Source organism: Podarcis raffonei, chromosome 12 (genome assembly GCF_027172205.1).
Source record: "Podarcis raffonei isolate rPodRaf1 chromosome 12, rPodRaf1.pri, whole genome shotgun sequence".
In the NCBI taxonomy this organism is placed as follows: Eukaryota; Metazoa; Chordata; class Lepidosauria; order Squamata; family Lacertidae; genus Podarcis; species Podarcis raffonei.
In genome coordinates, this window is record NC_070613.1 from 552,766 (window position 1) to 566,269 (window position 13,504).

At 47.7% G+C, this 13,504-nt stretch overlaps 1 protein-coding gene across 1 annotated transcript; it reads left to right on the plus strand.

The window, feature by feature from the left end:
- Positions 1–794: 794 nt before the first annotated feature.
- Positions 795–5,774, plus strand: LOC128424011 (vomeronasal type-2 receptor 26-like). Its single transcript, XM_053409761.1, has 4 exons — positions 795–1,535; positions 2,206–2,433; positions 4,232–4,358; positions 4,520–5,774. The coding sequence occupies exons 1-4, from the start codon at positions 894–896 to the stop codon at positions 5,416–5,418; spliced, it is 1,896 nt and encodes a 631-aa protein (XP_053265736.1). The 5' UTR covers positions 795–893; the 3' UTR covers positions 5,419–5,774.
- The last annotated feature ends 7,730 nt before the right edge of the window (positions 5,775–13,504 follow it).

Here is a 13,504-nt window from a genome sequence, read left to right on the forward strand (position 1 = left end):
ATTCAAGAGTGCTCAGTTCATTTCTGGTTGCTTGTTTGTTGAGGGTATTAATATTGTTCCATAGATTATACATACTGTGGTATTTTGTTAATCATATAATGTTACTTTTGTTGAAATTGTACTGTTTTGTTAAGAGTGTCTTATAGAACATAATTGTTTTACTGAGGATTTGTAAATTATTCTATATGAATTATGTTGTATTTGTGATGTTCTATCACATTTTTGCTGTTCATGAGCAGCTTTGTGATTTTTGTGAATGAAAAGCAACACAGAAATATAATAAATGAAGTGAAATCCAACACTCTTTTTTGAATGTACCGAGCCTTTTCCTACTTGGCCCCCACCTGACAGGGAGGGAGCTGACAGGCAAAGTACTGGCAAGGGGAACCAGGCAGGCAGGGAGCATCTTTATCCCTTCACTTCTTAGTATCAAGCAAAACAGACAGAGAACCACAAAGTATGTTCCCTCCCGGCTGGAGCTGTTGCCCAGTGTGCCCCCTCCTCCTTGCCCCAGCTTGCATATCAGACCCCTCCTGCTGCCTACGGTGGCAGCCAAGGGACCCCTTCTGCCCCCTTCTGGGTCGTTTTCTGCTCTGTGATGTGGGTGAAACACCTGGTTTTAGAGGAAGGAGGAAGGAGGACATAGTCTCACCTGGCTCTGATCTTGTCTCCATTGCATCTGACTCCTGTCTCTCTTCAGGGCTGGTGAATCTGCTACCTTGCCCTTGTTCCTCACCTCCCAACATTCAACAGCTCTTTTCTTCTTCTGGGCTGTGTTCCCGAAAGAGGAAAGTCAGTACCAGGGGATCGTGGAGTTGCTCCTCCATTTCAGATGGACATGGGTTGGCCTCTTGGCTCCAGAGAATGACAGTGGAGAAAAGTTCGTGAGGACTATGACACCTCTGATGATCAGAAATGGGATCTGCATTGCCTTCTCAAAAATATATACAGAAGAGGATTTATTTCAACTAATGGACCCAAGTGAAGCTGTTATCAACAGGAGACAAGTCGGGGTATTTGTTTGCTATGTAACTGATACAAAGGAAATTTTCTTAATAATGGAAACATGTATAACTATTGAGAAATATTGGAAGAAGGAAATACCAGGAACAGTCTGGATCACAACTACTTTCCAGGACATCAACGTTAGCTTGACTTTCTCTCCTCTGTACATCCAGTACATTCAAGGTTCTCTCTCTTTCGCAATTAAGACCAGGATAAGGAGCACCAAACATGGTTATGATGAATCACTGTTCCGTAATTTTTTCCTTTTTTGGAGTGTAGCATTTAACTGTTCATATGCAAAGCATGTTTTATCCCCGAAAGGCCAGATAAGATGCAGAGAGAAGGAGGAACGGGAGTCTTTGCCCCAAGAGGAGATTGAGAGCGCTCTGTCTGGAGACAACTATGGCACTTACATCAATGTTCAAGCTGCAGCCCAGGCCTTGAATGCTGCGTTTTCATCTAGACCACGGCGGATGCTGATGGTGGGAGAAGGAGCCGAATGGGAACAGGGAAGACTTCAGTCATGGCAGGTATTTCCTTAGGCATTTAGAATGGTTATGTAAATTATGTGAATATTTGGAACTGGCCAAATTGATGGATATAATAAGATTAAAGCCAATGAATCCAGACAAGAAGGAATGGAAGTGCTTGAATGATTATTTAGAAAGACAAGGTTCTAATGTAAAAATTTGGCTGTGTCTAGAATGACCTCGTGAATGGAAAAGGGGAAACATATATATATATATATATATATATATATATATATATATATATATGCATGCATATCTATATATTAAGATGCAAATAATACTGAAATACAGATAAAACATGAAATAAAATATGAAATGTGAAAGGAAGTGTTGTAAGAGTGATGGAAGTCTATTACTATTATTATTTTGTAAAATAGTGTTTATTGTATTGAAATATACTTTTCTTTATTCTTTTACTGTCTTCTTTTTCTTTTTTCTTTTCTTTCTTTTTCCTTTTCCCCTTTTTTCCTTTTCTTTATATTATTCTTTATGTATAGTTTGGTATTGATGTATTTACTTTGCAATAAAAATTCTAATAAAAAAATAGGAAAAAATGATTTTATTGTCTTTTGTATTGATCTTATTTATTATTTGCATTAATCTTATTTTGGAGAGCCACTTGCTCCAAGTGAGGAAGAATAAAATGCTTCTGTTTTCCCTGTCACTCCAGCTCCACCCTTTCTTAAAAGAAATCCAGTGTTTGAATACCTCCAGGGGCACAATATGTTTGGATGAGAATTGGGAGCTGCCTCCTGACTTTGATATCATGAATTGGGTGATGTTTCCCAATCAGTCTCGTGCTCTAGTGAAGATTGGCAGTATAACGAGAGAGGCATCTACTGGCGTCAAGTTCACCATCAACCCAGAAGCCATTGAGTGGCCTGAGAAGTTTCACAAGGTAGGGGATGTTACCGAGGAAGAAGGCTAGGAGATCCTGCTCATGCTCTTCCTGGAGCCTCTTTTGCCAAATGACCTTATAAGGGGGACCAATGGTGTCCTTTCCACCCAGTTTCAGCTGCCAGCGCTGCTCCTTCTTGCCACAGCAGCTGAGAGGGGAGAGGAATCTAGAGGCTCAAGAATGCGCTAGCGCCCAGGCATCCTGGGAAAAGGCAGACTATGTTTCCCAGCCAGGTCCCTCTCAGTCCACCTGGGGAGGAAAGCCAGCAGCACCCAGCTCTCTTCTCTTCTCCACTTCTCCCTTCCTCCCTTCCTCTCCTTCCCACACCTTCCACACACCCCAGACTCAAAGGAGGCTGGCTTTCTCTAACTCTTTCTCTAAGTCTTACACCCTGGCGTGTGCACCTTGTGGTTTGGCATGTGGGACATTATCTGAATCCGAAAGTTTGGCAAACCCCATTAAAGCCCTGAACAGCCAATTGGTACAATAAAACCTCAAATATTTAATACTTCTCTGTCTAGGACTGCCTTCTAAAAGTCAGCTAGTTACTTATTTCCTTGACATCTGATGGGAGGTTGTTCCACATGGAAGTCGCCACCAATGAGAAGGCCCTCTGCCTGGTTCCCTGTAACCTGACTTCTCACAGGGAGGGAACCGCCAGAAGGCCCTTGGAGCTGGACCTCAGGGTCAGGGCTGGATAAAGGGGAAGGAGACACACCTTCAAGCGTACAGGGCCAAGTTTGTTTAGGGCTTTAAAGATCAACACCAACATTTTGAATTGTACTGTATATAAACGTGTGTGTCAGAGGCTCAGGAGCAGAAGCGCAGGGGAGAGAGCAAATAGAGAGCGGAGGAGAGGAATCAGAGGGGAGCGTAGGGGAGTATGACAGTGACCCGAGAGATTCCATGAGCTTCTCCAGCGAATCAGAAGATTCCCAGAAGGGGGCGCCTATGGTAAGGGCAAGGGGGATCCCAGGGGGGACGCTCCAGAAACAAGGGACCAGCGGGGACTCCCAAGGGAGCAGCGGAGGATCAGGACCAGTTCCCCCACCAGAGCACAGTGGGGGGGAAGAGTCACATGAGTCAGGACCAGCCTCTCCTCCAGCGGGGAGAGAAGATGAGTCGGGGTAACCACGCCCCCATCGGGAAGTGGGGAAACGGAGGGAAGGCCAGGTCCAGCTAGCCTCCCCGAAAGAGGGAGCAGTGACACAAGTGTAACGGTCAGAAGGAAAGTGGGAGGCTGCGCGCGCGCGCCAAGTTCAAATGTGGAGGAGCGCGGGACAGCAGAAAACCCGGATTGGGAGCCAGGTCCAAAAGCCCGAAGGAGGGAGGGGGAAGAGTCAGGGGACTCAGCGTCAGAGGAGTCTAGGAGGGCTGAGACTCCGACTAGCAGGCGGACCCAGAGAAGGAAGGAACAGAGGAAGAGGTGGAGTAAGGCTAGAATCTTAAACTGGTGTCAGGGGGGAGGAGATTCAGATGGAGCTTCGACGGTCTAAGGTATAGACGTAGCGTTGCGCGCTGCGCGTCTGGAAGTGAAACTGAACTTCAATAAAGACTTTTATACTAGAGAAAGAAGCAGCGTTGGTCTTGTGTGAGCTGGGACCTTGGGCAGCGCTGACAGTGTGATATAAAACTTGCATGAACAAATGAACAAAGAGGTGCTTCTGTGCAAAAAGTGGACAGGGTCAGGGGGAAAAGAGATCCTATTAGGTCATTTCCAAACTGTCAAAATTCACCTTCTCCCCCCCACTCATAATTTTTATTGATTCTCCATGTACCTTCTTATCTTTATGGTTAGGCTGTGCCTCGTTCCAGGTGTAGCAAAATATGTCAACCTGGATTTGCAAAGGTGGTTCCAGAAGGAAAGCCTGTTTGCTGCTATGCTTGTGATCCATGTGCGGAAGGAACCATGTCCAACCAAGAAGGTGGGTGAGAAGGATTACAAGAGAGGGAACATTTTTGCCCTTTGCAAAAAAGGAACAAAGAATTTCTTGCCACTCTTTACCTCTGTACACATTCTTATTTCCAGAGCACAGGTGGTCATGGATGTAAGGGATGCTGAAGCCACTCTTTTCCTCTTCTTCAGATGCAGAACGTTGCACCAAATGCCCAGAAGATCAACATCCAAACAAGGACAGAGATCAATGTGTCTCCAAGATTATCACCTTCCTGGCTTATGAAGAACATCTGGGGATCATCTTAGCTTCCATTGTCCTCTTCTTATCTTCTACAGCAGGCATTGTGTTAGGAATCTTCATTAAATACAAAGAAACCCCAATAGTCAAAGCCAACAACCGGGACCTCTCCTACATCCTGCTTGCCTCCCTTCTGCTTTCCTGTTTGTCCTCCTTCCTCTTCATTGGGCAACCAAGAATAGCGACCTGCCTTCTCCGACAAACGGCCTTCAGCATCATCTTCTCCATTGCAGTTTCTTCTGTCTTGGCCAAGACCATCACGGTGGTGCTGGCCTTCCTGGCCACAAAGCCCGGGAACAGGGTGAGGAGATGGCTAGGGAAGAGTCTGGCCAACTCCATTGTCATCTCCTGTTCTGGTGTGCAAGTTCTCATCTGCACCATCTGGCTGGGCTCTTCTCCCCCATTCCCAGAGCCCGACATGCACTCCCAGGCGGAAGAGATCATCTTGCAATGCAACGAAGGCTCTGTGGCCATGTTTTATGTTGCCCTCGGCTACCTGGGCTTCCTGGCTGCCATCTGCTTCACGGTGGCTTTCCTAGCCAGGAAGCTGCCTGGCTCCTTCAACGAAGCCAAGCTGATCACCTTCAGCATGCTGGTCTTCTGCAGTGTTTGGGTGTCTTTTGTGCCCACCTACCTGAGCACCAAGGGCAAGTACATGGTGGCTGTGCAGATCTTCTCTATGTTGGCCTCCAGTGCTGGGCTCCTGGGCTGCATCTTCCTCCCCAAGTGCTACGTTATTGTGCTGAGGCCTGATCTGAATACAAAGGAGCACCTGGGAACAAGGACTTAAGATGTCATCGGATTTGTATAGTATTCCATGTTGATTCTACCCGACACTGCAGAAAGGAAACACACATAGTTGTTTTTGGATTAATGCTCCATCGATATAAATCTCTCTTTATTTTGCATACGTCATGAATGATGAAAATGGACCTATAATAACTGCCACAACTACAACCTCTTGGACTGAAAATCTTTTTCACAGGCTGATTCCAACAAGATACCTTAAACGTCATGTTGTTGTTTTTTATGCTCCTGATCCTCATCTGGGTCATTCTGGCTGGTTCTGGAGGACAGTATGGATTTAGATCAGTTGTATGCAGAAGGGCATAGTTCAGAGGCTGCAGAGGGAAAAGCTGGGGAAGACTGGAAGAAGGAGGAGGAGGAGGAGGAGGAGGAGGGGAGAGACAGCTGACAGACTCAGTGTCTTTGGAAAGCATTCCTGACCCCCCCCCGCCCCTTCTCACAAGACAAGACAGGCATTGAGGATAGTAGAACAGAGAGCTCAGCTGCAGAAGGCTCAGATTGGCCAACACAGAATAGGGGAGGCAAAGTTGGGGGGACTTTACTTTGAGCAAGGCCACTTCTAGAGAGAGACCACATTCCTTTGTCTCTCGTTGTGATTATTGAATAAACTAATGGGTAAGAACTCTCCTTTTTTAGCTGCTTCTTTGCTGCCAATGAATCTGATTCCCCAAAGCTTGGCTCATTTTCATCTTCTGTCTGAAATGATGGGAGGAACCAGCTGGGGAACCATCAAGGGCAGAAGGCTGAGAGCCTGGGGAGAGGCAGTGGGACAACGATGGGAGGTCAGAGCGAGAAGACTGGGGAAAAGAGGGGTCAGAAGCTGAGAGGGTAACAGGGCTTAGTGAGCGGGGAGAGTCTGTGGAGAGGGCAGTCCAGAATCAGAGGCCGAAGCTGAAGCAGGAGGGAGGGAAGAGGGAGGCCAAGAGGCAGAGGCGAGTCAGGCTCCCCCTCCTGCAGCCACAAACTCCCCTCCCTCCTGGTCTCTCAGAACCAGAAGAGGCAGGAAAAGGGTGGAGGAGAGAAGGACTTCACACAAGCGCAGTCTCTGCTTGCTTGGGAAAAACCCTGGAGAGGAGCGGAGATACGAAACTCTGGAGAGGCGACTCCGGGACATGAGCTGCCCTGACCCTTTGCCAAGTCTGTGAAGTTCTCCATTGCCTCAAGGACTTCTTCCTGAGAGATGGATTGGTTTAGGTACTGCCTGTGCTCATCTGGCACTGGCTGAAAACCTACATCTGAAAAGTAATTGTGCATTAACTTTTGAGGCAGGTTGTCAGATGAGTGTATCTATCCTCTGAATCTCTTGCTGATCTCTATTGAGTCATTCAATACTGTCCCTTCAGTAATTTTAGTTCTGTTTCTCGGTTTGTTGACGCTAGGGTGACACACCTCTCCCCAAAACCCCCAAGAGGAGCACTGGGGTGTCTCGGGGTCCTGCGGCTCACAAACAAAGCTAAAATCAAGAGGAGGACTAGAACATTTATTATTAATATTGAGTTATCAAAATTTAATAGTACAGACTTATTATATTGAATATAAAAATGATTTGGATGTGAATGGATGTAAAGATCTGAATATATAATTGCTATAAATTATATTCGTGAATAAGGTGGGGGAGGGGAGGGATAAAATTGAAAGTACTGGTTGTTCTCTACCGAACCTAGAGGAATGTCTCTGACAAAGTACTGATAAAGCTGAAAATAACACTATTAGTGGTGGGAAAAGGCTTCTTGTTCTGAAAGCAAACCCTAGAGGAAGCTGGGAAATGGGAAGAGCCCCCCCCCCGCTCTAAACTAGAAATGGCAGAGGAAAAAATCCATATGTTAAAAGGAACCAGCCAGGCTGTAATTCAAAAGAACATAAGAGATGAATTGCATGATTTTCTTTTAGATATGAAAAGAGAACTGTTTGATCAGATAAAAGATGATGTTAACAGAGCAGTTTCTTAAATTTGCAAAAAATAATAATTTCCTTGCAGTGGCCGTGACACAATTAAAAACGGCAAATACAGAAACCACCAAGGTGGAAACGGTAGAAAGACGAGACACAAAGAAAATACCAGGGAAAGTTCAAGACAAAAATGGTATTATATGTGGAATGATCTGAGAAACTTTGACTGATAAAAGTGATTGTTGTTGTTGTTTAGTCGTTTAGTCGTGTCCGACTCTTCGTGACCCCATGGACCAGAGCACGCCAGGCACCTCTGTCTTTCACTGCCTCCCGCAGTTTGGACAGACTCATGTTTGTAGCTTCGAGAACACCGTCCAACCATCTCGTCCTCTGTCGCCCCCTTCTCCTTGTGCCCTCCATCTTTCCCAGCATCAGTGTCTTCTCCAGGGAGTCTTCTCTTCTCATGAGGTGGCCAAAGTACTGGAGCCTCAGCTTCACGATCTGTCCTTCCAGTGAGCACTCAGGGCTGATTTCCTTAAGAATGGATGCGTTTGATCTTCTTGCAGTCCATGGGACTCTCAAGAGTCTTCTCCAGCACCATAATTCAAAGGCATCAATTCTTCGGCGATCAGCCTTCTTTATGGTCCAGCTCTCACTTCCATACATCACTACTGGGAAAACCATGGCTTTAACTATACGGACCTTTGTTGGCAAGGTGACATCTCTACTTCTCAAGATGCTGTCTAGGCCTGTCATTGCCCTTCTCCCAAGAAGCAGGCGTCTTTTAATTTCGTGGCTGCTGTCACCATCTGCAGTGATCATGGAGCCCAAGAAAGTAAAATCTCTCACTGCCTCCATTTCTTCCCCTTCTATTTGCCAGGAGGTGATGGGACCAGTGGCCATGATCTTCGTTTTTTTGATGTTGAGCCTCAGACCATATTTTGCGCTCTCCTCTTTCACTTTCATTAAAAGGTTCTTTAGTTCCTCCTCACTTTCTGCCATCAAGGTTGTGTCATCTGCATATCTGAGGTTGTTGATATTTCTTCCGGCAATCTTAATTCCAGCTTGGGATTCATCCAGCCCAGCCTTTCGCATGATGTATTCTGCATATAAATTAAATAAGCAGGGAGATAAAATACAGCCTTGTCGTACTCCTTTCCCAATTTTGAACCAATCAGTTGTTCCATATCCAGTTCTAACTGTAGCTTCTTGTCCCACATAGAGATTTCTCAGGAGACAGATGAGGTGATCAGGCACTCCCATTTCTTTAAGAACTTGCCATAGTTTGCTGGATAAAAGTGATACCTCATGTGAAAAGATTTGGGAGGCGTTGACAGAGAAGAATCAAGAAGGGAGGGCAAAATGCACAAGAGGTGGAAATGTAAAATTATTTAAAAGGCCTGGGAAAAGATGTATAAAGATTTGAAGAGTATGTGGGAAATGATTAATGTTAAGAAAAAACTGGTTAAAGATATTGAGATGCACAGGGTTTGATGGACCTACTGAGTGAAAGGTTTTGGATCCAGTACTTGAGAGAGGATCCCAGACCAAGACAGACCAGTCTCCGCTGAAGAAGACAAGAAGATTGGCAAAATAAACTCTTGAACGATGCAGGACAATTTAGTTAATTGGAAGCCATAGAAAGAAGGAATTTGAGAAGTAAACAAGTTACTGAAGAGACAAATAAAATTGACCAAAATACTACAAGTATCAACAATTTGGGGCAGAAGGTGAACTCAAATACAGAATCCATTGAAAGGTTGCTGAAAGAATCTGCGTCAAATCAAAAGACAGCACAAGAAGCAAAAGAAAAAGCAGTGGCTTTAGAGGAAAAGATACCACCGATAAGTAAACAGCTTGGAGACCATCAGACACAGCTTGGGGCCCACCAGTCGATTTTGTCTATGACTGAATTGAAGGAGAAGCAGACCAATTTGAGGATTAGAGCGGTGCCTGAACTCGAGAAAGACAGTTTAAGTGACTTTCTAACAGGAATTTGCAGACTTTTGGAAACTGGATGACAAGCAAGTGTCAGGGAACTGCCATCTGAGACTAAGGAGGTGAAAGGGCTCATGGAGGGTGAGAGAGACCATTCAGCGGAGGAGGGGACCAGCAGGGGGAGAAGTGGAGTTCCAAGGGAAAGTGAGTCGGAGGGAGGGCTCAGAGACACTTCAAGCGGGAGCAGCGGGGAGATTTCAGGACCTCCTGTAGGGACACCCACTCCTCGGCGGAAACTGTCACGCCGAGAGTCCAGAAGACGCGTTTCCGTTAAGGAGCTTTTATGCTGGAAGAAGTTCCGTAAACGCCCACTGTCCGATTCAACGAGCGATTGATGGAGTCATGCTTAAGGAGCTCCATCACAGACAGAGGTTTGGGGACTTAGCCAAACTCTGAGGGATTAGGATTTTACGCACAAGCAGCTCATCATCCCATCACAGCAATCGGACAGTCCCTGAAAGCAGCTTGTGCAGAGAGGCATCATGAGTAACCCAGCCGGAGCCGGAGGAGCAGCAGGAGCTGGAGAGGGTCCAAGCCTGGAAGAAAGGTACAGAGTGTTGGAACTCCAGCTAGCAATGCAAACGGCGAGGCTAGAAGAAAGGAGGGCGCAGGATGCAGAAAAGGCAAAAGGCGCTACACTAGCAAGAAAGATGCCAGGAATGGTGCAGAAGTTTGGGGGGGACCCCAGGAACTACCAAGCCTTTAGGACAGAGATGCAGTATGCTCTCGAACTGCAGTTTAACGACTTTCCCGACGAGGCATCGCGAGTGGCGTTTGTGATTGGCCATCTCGAAGGAGGGGCGAGAGATTGGGTCAGACCCCTGATGGCAGGGAATAGTGACATGCTGAAGGACGCGAGGAAGTTTTTTCGCGCCATGGATTTGATGTTTTCCAGCGAGATTGAACAGGGGCTGGTGCGCAGACAATTGATGGCGTGCAAACAGGGGAGCCGATCGGTTCGTGAGTACTGGACTGAGTTTACAATGTTGATACATAGATTGGGGTGGGACCTATCGGCGGAACCCATTCAAATGCTCTTTGAAGAGGGGCTTTCTTCGGCGGTGAAAGACGAACTTTCCCGGGCGCCCAGGGCGGAGTCTATGGACCAGCTGACCAAATCAGCGCTGACCATTGGAGCACGCCAGGAGGCAAGAGCCTTGGAGAAGCGGGAGGGGAAAGGAGAGCGTTGGAGGGATTTCCGCATTCCAGAGATTCCAGAACCAAGTTTCCCGCCAGGAGAGCCGATGGAAGTTGGAACAGCGCGCGCGCGCGCAGTTTCAAATCCCAGTGAAGGGAGGAAGAAGGAGGGAAAGAGCGCCAAGAAATGTTATCTCTGCCAGCAGCCAGGTCACTTTGCCAGAGTCTGCCCGCAAAGAAAGGAATGGCAAGGGATGGCGGGAGCTGTTGGGGGGAAGGAGGAGGAAGTCCAGGAGCCAGTAAAAGCCAACGCCTGTCTGCCTCTGTCAGGGCACTGCAGACAGGCCAAGGAGCAGTAAAAGTGCCCACTCCGGAACCTCCAAGACCAGCCCTAGTAATAGAGGTGTTGCTAGAGCTGGCAAACGGATACCCACTAAAGACTAAGGCGCTGCTGGACTCAGGCAGCTCCTGTAATTTTATGAGCAAGGAGTTTGCAGCTGAACACCAGATACAGATACTCCCTTTAAGCAACCCCCTGCAGGTCACCACGATCGATGGGAGGGAGCTGCTGGGAGGAGAAGTCAGCCTACAAACCGTCCCAATGGTTATGAGGGTGGCCAGGCACACTGAGAGGATAGCGTTCAATGTGGCCACCCTGGGAGGGGCTCCAGTCATTTTGGGAATGAGCTGGCTAGCGTTGCATGACCCGCTAGTGGGCTGGCATCAGAGAGTGGTCTCCTTTGGGTCAGCACATTGCCTGGAACACTGCAGAGAGGGAAAGGTGCCAGAAGGGGCAAAAGCCTCTCTAGCAGGGACGGAAGTGGCGGACAAAGGGAAGGTGCCCAAACAATACGCTGACCTGAGCAAGGTCTTCAGTGAAAGGGAAGCAGATAAATTACCACCGCACAGAGACTTTGACTGCCAAATTAACCTGGTCCCTGGGGCCCAGCTCCCCGTGGGCAAGCTGTACGCCATGTCAGACAGGGAAATGCAGGAGTTAAGGGAGTTTATTGATAAAAACCTGAAGAGGGGCTTCATCAGAGAGTCCAGAGCGGTGGGGGGGGAGCCCAGTGTTTTTTGTGGACAAAAAAAACACGGATAAACCGAGATTGGTCGTGGACTACCGGGCCCTAAATGCCGTGTCAGAACCAGTGACTTTCCCCATGCCCAGGATTGATGACATTTTGACCAGGGTGAGGAAGGGAAAGATATTCACGAAACTGGACCTGAGAGGAGCATACAACCTGATACGAATAAAGAAGGGGGATGAATGGAAAACCACCATGTTCACCCCTTTGGGGGCGTTTGAATATCTCGTTATGCCATTCGGATTACAATCAGGCTCCGCCTGTTTTCAATCGCTCATGAACCACGTACTGGGACCTTTGCTCTACAAGAATTGCGTGGCCTTCCTCGATGACGTGCTGATATATTCAGAGAATGAGGAGCAGCATGTAAAGGATGTCAGGGAAGTGCTGAGCCAGCTGCAAGCAAACCAGTTGTGGGTGAAATTGGAGAAGTGTCAGTTCCACACCAAGGAGGTGGAATTCCTGGGGTACCGCTTATCAGACAAGGGATTAGCCATGGATCCAGGCAAGGTCCAGGCGGTGCTGGAATGGAAGACACCGAAAACGAAAAAAGATGTGCAAAGGTTCTTAGGGTTTGGGAACTTTTACCGTAAATTCATCAAGAACTTTGCCCACTTAACGGCTCCCATCACGGACTGTCTAAGCAGCAAGAAGAAATTCGTTTGGACGGCGGAGGCGGAGCACGCTTTTGAGGAATTGAAAAAGGCATTCGCTTCGGAAGAACAGCTCCTGCATGTGGATTTACAGAAACCCATGAGAGTGGAAACTGATGCCTCAGACCGGGCGGTGGGGGCGGTGCTGCTTCAGCCAGGGAGCAATAAGTTGGAATGGAGACCGTGTGCCTTCTTTTCGCGTAAGCTGAACAAATCCGAGAGGAACTACACGGTATATGACCGAGAACTACTCGCCATTCACGAAGCGTTCCGGAGATGGAGACACTTACTAATTGGCGCACAACATAAGGTGCAAGTGTGTACGGACCACAAGAATTTGGAGTATTGGAGAACAGCACGGGTGCTCAACCAACGACAAGTGAGATGGGCCCAGGAGTTCTCCAAATTCCATTTTGAAATTTGCTATGTGCCAGGTCCAGAAAACATCAGAGCGGACGCTCTCTCTCGCAAACCTGAATATTTGGAGGGGGAGGGAGCGCTGGAAGAGAGACATATTATCCCAGAGGACCACTGGGTGTGTGGTGCGGCCTGGGTGGGGCAAAGAGAACTGGTAGAGGGAACGGTAAATGATGAGTACGCCCAGGATAAGCTCAGAGGTCTAAGGAGAGAGGGAGAAGACCCCGGGGGTTTTGAAGAAAGAAACGGGGCATTGTATTACAGAGGGGCGCTATATATACCCGAAGGGGAATTGAGGGGGAGAGTACTCAAACAGCTGCACGACAATCCCACAGCGGGGCATTTTGGGCAACACAAGACCATGTGGTTGGTGACCAGGGAGTTTTGGTGGCCCAAGGTGAGGGAGGATGTACGGGAGTATGTGAGAAGGTGTGACCAATGCCAGAGAGCCAAAGGAGAAAGGCGGGCACCAGCGGGGTTATTAGAACCGTTACCCACACCAGAACGACCGTGGGAGGCGGTGTCGATAGATTTTATGACTGATCTGCCCAAATCCCAGGGGAAAACCGCCATACTAGTCGTAGTAGACCTGTTAACTAAGATGGGTCACTTTGTAGCTTGCTCACATGCAGTCACGGCGGAAGAAACAGCGAAATTGTTTGTAGAACATATTTTCAGGCTGCATGGCGCCCCCTTGAGGGTGGTTTCCGACAGAGGGAAACAGTTCACGTCCAGATTCTGGAGGAAACTTATGAGCTTGTTGCACGTAGAGGTCAACTTTTCGACTGCCAGGCACCCTGAGACCAATGGGCAGGCGGAGAGAGCAAACGGTATCCTCCAACAATACCTGAGGTGTTATGTCAATGACAGAGAGAACGATTGGGTC

Excerpts from the sequence above, each read along its gene's own strand:
- LOC128424011 (XM_053409761.1), top strand. The coding sequence starts at position 894 with ATGACACCTCTGATGATCAGAAATGGGATCTGCATTGCCTTCTCAAAA. Across the intron at positions 1,536-2,205 it reads GAAGACTTCAGTCATGGCAG|CTCCACCCTTTCTTAAAAGA; the intron begins GTATTTCCTTAG and ends CTGTCACTCCAG. Across the intron at positions 2,434-4,231 it reads GGCCTGAGAAGTTTCACAAG|GCTGTGCCTCGTTCCAGGTG; the intron begins GTAGGGGATGTT and ends CTTTATGGTTAG.